The sequence below is a fragment of the Columba livia genome, chromosome 2 (assembly GCF_036013475.1).
Source record: "Columba livia isolate bColLiv1 breed racing homer chromosome 2, bColLiv1.pat.W.v2, whole genome shotgun sequence".
In the NCBI taxonomy this organism is placed as follows: domain Eukaryota; kingdom Metazoa; phylum Chordata; class Aves; order Columbiformes; family Columbidae; genus Columba; species Columba livia.
The window spans coordinates 110,117,962-110,124,299 of NC_088603.1; the positions used below are offsets into that span (position 1 = coordinate 110,117,962).

The window sequence follows — 6,338 nt, forward strand, 5'->3', positions numbered from 1 at the left end:
AGCAGTTCAGAAGATAACATAATTTCCTGGTCTCTGCTGAAAACGAGATCTTGGGTGACACCGGTGACATATCTCAGCTGGAACTTTCATCCTCCGTTACTTTGTTCATCTCTTCACCTGCTTATTGGTGTTCTCCCTAAACACTCTTGCAAAGTTAAGGGGAAAAACCACAGGTGGGGTGGCTGAGTCTGAGACTGCTGAGACACCAGTGGTGAAAAGGAGATCAAGGGGCTTTCCGCTCCCTGGTGCCGACCTCTGAATGGGAGACCTGGAGAACCCAGGGATGACAGAGGTGGTGAGAGCAGACGGGACCTCATGCTGTCAGGGAAAGCAAAGGTCAACGGACACGGTGCGGCTCGGCACGCACAGAATGGCGGGGTCAGGCCGGGCGGGGCGCCTTAGGACGGGGCGTGGCCGCTGAGGGCGGGGTCTCCGAGGGCGGGGCCGGCGGGCGGGCGCAGGTGCGCAGGTGGCGGGGCGGGGGAAGGCGGCCGCGGCCATCCTGCTGCAATTTCCCTGTGTCACGGCTCCCGTCTCCTAGCAACGGCGCCGAGTCCGGCCGACAGCCGCGGCAGCCGCGCACCGCCCGCAGCGGCGGCGGCACAGGCAGCGGCTCCGCCGGCCCGGCGGGTCCGGAGGCGAGGGCGGGCGGGCGCTGCCGGGGGGCGGCCCCGCGGCGGGAAGGATGCGGCATGGCGAGGGGGCAGCGCTCCCGCGGAGCTCTCTGAGGGGGCCGGCGGCGGCGGGGCCGAGGGGGCGCCCGGCGCTCGGCCCAGCCCCGCCGTCCGCCCGCCCGGGGCCGTGAGGAGCGGCGAGGCGGCGGCGGGGCGAGCGCCGTGCGGGGATGCCCGCTCGGGCCGGAAAGTTTCCCCGCGGCGGCCCGGCCGCTTCCCGCGCGGACTTCTCCCCGGCCCTCCTCGGTAAGTGACCACGTCCCCTCTCCGCTGCCATCTTGAGCGGCGGCTCCGTCCGCCCGCGACCCCCGACCGACTCCCCGAGGGTGGCCCGAGGCTGCCGCCCGGCGGGACTGAGCGCCTGCCCCGACGGCGGGGAGCTGCGGGGCCAGCCCTGCCCGCGGAGCGCCCGTCCTGCCCGCGGAGCGCCCGGCGGAGCCAGCGGCATCCCGGTTCTGCTGCCGGAGTGCCCTTAAAGTGCTGCGTGGCGGCCCCATGCCCGGCGGCCGGAGCCGGCGAGCCTTGTCTGTGGCGCCCGAGGGGCGGGAAGGGGTTAAACCGGCTCCTGTTAATACTGTTAAAACTGTATTTGGTCTTTACCGATTCGGGTCGGGGTAGCGCTTGAGGGCTTCTTACGGAGCCGGCGGCGGTGGGCTGGGGCGCGGATGGAAGTCGCGGTTAGTTTGTGCGAAACGTGGCTCCAGTTCCTGCCAGTCCCAGGTTGTTTGGTTGTATTGCAGTCGCTGGCGATGACTGGTGGTCCCACGGTGCCCTCCTTTGCATGCCGAGCTCTGCTCTCTCCATCGCCACAACTAAGTGTCAGGCGATGCCGAATTGGGAAGGTTTGCTTGTACATGATTGCCATCTCTTTTGTTGTGATGGAGGAGACGGGTTTCTGACTAGTGGGGCAGCAGAAGGAATGGGACCACCGAACCGATAATCAAAGCAAAACATGCCCCGATAATTACACTTGTGCATCAACAAAGAACGAACGCGCTTTTTGTGTTGTTTGTTTGTTTGTTTTTTTAATAAGTAGTTCAGCGATAGGAATGAAAAGACAAGTCTCCGCTCTTTGTTTTGAGCATGCGGTACCTCGAGGAGTAATTTAACAATGTCCTTGCTGACAACACCCGTCTTTTTCCGGGGAAAATACAAACAGAGTAAGTGGGACACGAAATTACCTCATACGTGGCAGTCTGGGAATAGAACAGAAAATATTTAAAAGCTGAATAGGGGAAGGTAAGCAATAGGTTTGGTTTGGTTTTGTTTTTGAAGGGGTGCTCGCTTAATCTCCTTTCAGTGAAATTAATTGGACTTTGTGAATTATATTATATTTGGTGCTGTCATCTTTTTCTCCCTCAAAAAATAACCGGACACTCAGAAAGAGAGAGGGGGGAGGGGATCCTGCTCTTTGGTTGCATGGCACAATATCTTGCAAAAAGAATTGCAACAGTGCAGGAATTACACTCTGCATCTTGTAGTTCAGATCACTGGAACGGGGAGATAGATGACTTCTGATGATCTACTAAAACAACAGCCATAAATGCTCAATGTTTAGTCCCCTGCCGGTTTACCTACAAGCAGTCGTTGCTGTTTCCCTAGATGACTTGCAGGGGTTCACTCCTCCTTTAATAAGATTTGACATACCAGCCACCATCTCCCCTTTCTGGGGCCAGGGGAGGAGGGAGGAGATTTCGCCTCTGTTACATAACAGTTACCTGGAGCATTGCACATGTTTCCAAACCAAGGATGCCTCTAGACCACAGGTGGGAGGTGAATTTCTGTAATATTGCAGATCAAGTGCAAATGGCTAGGAAGAAACTTTTACACAGGGCACTGCTTGCCGGTGTTCAAATGTTTCCCTTGTGCATTTTGCAGTAATCGTTTTACCGCTCATTTAAGAAAGGCAAATAATATGTTCAACCCTCTCTTCAGTCATGTACGAGTAATATAATGAAACAAATGTTATCTATAGATAAAATACACTGCCTTCCTACTTTTATTTGCCTTATCCCCTCAAATCCTGCATGACATCACTAACCACAGTCAGTGTGCAGTGTAACACCAGATCCTATTAGGGAGTGGGGCTCAGCATCTCTGAGCTCAGGTGCTTTGCAAGCTCCTTCTGAGACCAGCAAGATCATTTTTTTTGTTTACATCAGCAGATACCACTCCCTCTATTGTTTACCTGGAGTGTAAAGAAACTAATTAGCTGTTTGGCAAGAATGTAGTGGGGCACATGGCTGTTTGGATGCTATCAGTCTGCTTGTCTCTTTTTCATACATGGGAGCTCTGTGGGCAAAGCAGATGGGCCTGTTGGTATCAAACCCCATCCCACTTGTTGAGGGTTTAAATCAGCAGGAGTTTGAATGAGAAACAGTAAAGAGAAATAACTTTTGTGGTGCAGGTCTACACCTGGTCCTCATCCTCTTCTTTTTTCCCCTTTCACTGCAGGAGCTGGAGTGGCCGTGGGGGGCAGTGCTCTGGGTAGCCAGCCATGATTGCCACTGGAGGCCTCCTGAGGATCTCAGCTAGGAAACAGGACCCCTTGCGACCCCAAAGTCAGGTTCCCAAACGCAAACGTAAGGCCAAAAAGAAGCGCAAGAACGACGTGGTGGTGGTGAAAGGCAAGCTCAAGCTGTGCTCCCTCTCAGGGCTCATCGCCCTCTGTGGCATCCTGGTACTCCTGGTGGGCATTGCCTTGGCCGTGGTGGGCTACTGGCCAAAGCCCAGCCAGGTGTACAGAGAAAGCAGCTTCGGTGGGGGCCGGCACCTGGCACCACAGGGTGGCACCCCCAAGAACCGCTCCCGAAGCCAGGAAGGGGCACAAGCAGCGATCCATCCAGAGTCACCCTCCAGAGCCAACATCTCCACCACTACTACCACCCAGGGGTCCCCACAGTCCCCCCCAACTTCCTCATCTCCCCAGGCCTCAGTGGGTTTTCTTTTCCGTCTTTTCTCAAGCTACTTGCATTCAGACAAGCTGAAGGTGCTGGGCCCCCTCATCATGGGTATCGGCATCTTCCTCTTCATCTGTGCTAATGCAGTATTGCATGAGAACCGTGACAAGAAGACCAAGATCATCAACCTGCGTGACCTCTACTCCACTGTCATTGATGCCCACAGCCTGCGGACAAAGGACGGAGGCACCCCAGCCTCAGCCCCTCTCAATGGCTTTGTCAACTACGTGCAGTCCCGGGGCCTGGAGCTAAAGCCTGGTGGTGAAGGCCTGGGTACTGCGGCCATGCTGGCCAAGAGCTCCTGGCCACCAGGGCTGGGAGTCTCCCTTTCCCCACCGGACATGGCATCCTCGCCACGACGTTCCTCCTTCTGCACCCCACTGCAGCCGCCCAGCCTGGCTGAGGCTGTGTACAGCATCTACCAGGAGCGTGCCACCCTTGCTGGCCGCACCATCACCAGCCCACCCTGCAGCCCACCAGAGAGCTGGGGCCAGCGCAGCACAGCCAGCTCCATCGTCGGCTCTTCACTCAGCGCCTTCACCCTCTTGCCCTTGGCACCGAGCAGCGGAGGGGGAGGCTGGCGGAGGCCCCCAGGTGAGCGGGGAGCCCGGGAGATTCCACGGGGGGAGTTTGAACTCAGCCTGACTGACCTCAGCAGCAGCCGCATCGAGGGAGGCTGTGGGACAAGGAGGCACAAGCTGGTTCTCAGGAGACAGAGCACCAGCTGCTTGCCTGATGCCAGGCGCCCCCTTTTCTCTGAGCCCCCTCAGTCCCCAGCTGTCAGCGGCGGCACAGACTCCAGCCTCTTGGTAAAGGCATCTTCTAGCTACTCCAAATCTCTGGATCTGGGGGGATCACCCTCCTCCAGCCCTCCTGCCATCACCAGGGCGGACTCCCAGAGCTCCCAGTCTGAGCCTTCCAGCAGCAATAAGGGCTACAGCCACCTGGAGGAGGCAGGCACCTCCTTGGAGTCAGTTGCCAACACCCCAGCCAGTAAAATCCAGGACTGTGAGGAGGAACCAGCTGAGAAGACAGACCCTCTCAAGGCTACCAGCAGAGAACAAACAGGGGACCAGTCCCAGCAAACTCAAAGACAGTACACAAATAAAGAGAAACTCTTTATGATTTCTAGGTCGCACGCTGCATTAGGGCTGGAGGACGGGGAACTGGAGAGTACTGGCATCTAAACAAAACCGAGAAGGCACAAGGACACCTTGCAGCCCTCCACACCTTCCCCCCCTTCTCCATCTTCTTGTGGACTTAGGAAACTAATCAATATCCAAAGAGCTGCAGTATGTTGCCCTTGAAAATTGAGTACAGTAAATCCTGTAGATGACTTCAGGAAGAAAAAGAAAACCCTTTCTGTCCGATCGTGATTGTATGTTCCATGCAAGCCAAATTGTATTAAATATCCACAGTCCAATAAGTTCTTTGGATCAGATTAATACAATTTCGGACAGAATATCTGTGCACTTTACTGTTTTGATTTCCAAGTGCCCCTTCTTTCTTTTCCTCTGATTTCTTTCTTGCTGATTTGTCACTAACTGCTTGAAAACTGCAGGCACCTTTTTAAGCTCAATAGCAATGTGGTCTTCAGATCAAGAAAGCCGAGCTCTCTCTTTGTTTTGGTTCAATCACTAAAAAGTTTGCAAGGCCTTAAGGATGATGTACCTTGACAAAGAATGAGTTTGTTTAAATTCTGGAAAAATGACAATTTAGAAGAGACTGGAGCGGAACAGAGCTCTGATCTAGTTAAAACCATTACATTCCTGAATCCAAAATACCTACTACTACGTGATACTTTATTAAGTATTATTACTCATGTATTGACTAATAGCATTTAAAGATTTTTTTTTTAATAAAACATTTACAAACAAAACTGCTACACTAAAGAGTCCTTTATTTTGGTAAGTAATTACAGCTATCAGAAGCCTTTTGTTTTTGTACTGTGAAAGATTATAGAGATGATATGAGACCAAAGGTTCGCTTATGCTTTTAAGTGGGTAATCAATCATTTTGGATTAATTTCCAAGTAAACACTTCTTCAGACTGAGAAACCGCACTTTAATTCAATCAGAAGACTCTGCCTCCATTTCTAACAGTGCTCTGTGACAGCTGAAGAAATCTGAGATTTTGACAAGCTAAGGGAAAAAAAAATTAAAGGTTTGACCTACTATTAAAATTAGATTTTTCATGACTAACACATTAATCTCAAACTACAGCATATTCTTTCTGGGTTTTTCACTTCCCTTTAAGTGTTTCTTTAATTCTTTCTGCTGTTGTGGTTCCTATTTGTGAATGCATGTGCATAAGATTAATTTTAAAGCATAATGATAGCCCTGTCAATCTCATAGCAGTTGGCCCTATTTAAGTTAGCGGAGGTTTCTCACTGACTTTGGTGGGGTGAGGATTTCTTCCTGCATGAGAAAGCATCAGGTTTCCTGAAGGCTGGAGAATGCCTTGTCTGTAGGCAGTTTTTTTGGTAAATTGATGAGCTGTTTCATTTTTGTAGCTGCAGCACAGCAGGCACTTTCTTTATTTTGGCAAAGCAGCTTTATGTGCTCAGAAAATTTTGTCAATACTTCAGATTTTAAATACAGATGTGGCATTTCACTATGACAAGAAGAGAAATCGACATTAAACAACTCAAATGTGTAGGCAGGCAAGAGTCTTTCTGTTGCAGTTTTTTGTTATGGTTTCATGT

At 52.2% G+C, this 6,338-nt stretch overlaps 1 protein-coding gene across 1 annotated transcript; it reads left to right on the top strand.

The window, feature by feature from the left end:
• The first annotated feature begins 465 nt into the window (after positions 1-465).
• Positions 466-5,513, top strand: TMEM200C (transmembrane protein 200C). Its single transcript, XM_065053187.1, has 2 exons — positions 466-920; positions 3,129-5,513. Exon 2 carries the CDS (start codon positions 3,172-3,174, stop codon positions 4,819-4,821), a length of 1,650 nt encoding a protein of 549 aa, XP_064909259.1. The 5' UTR covers positions 466-920; positions 3,129-3,171; the 3' UTR covers positions 4,822-5,513.
• The last annotated feature ends 825 nt before the right edge of the window (positions 5,514-6,338 follow it).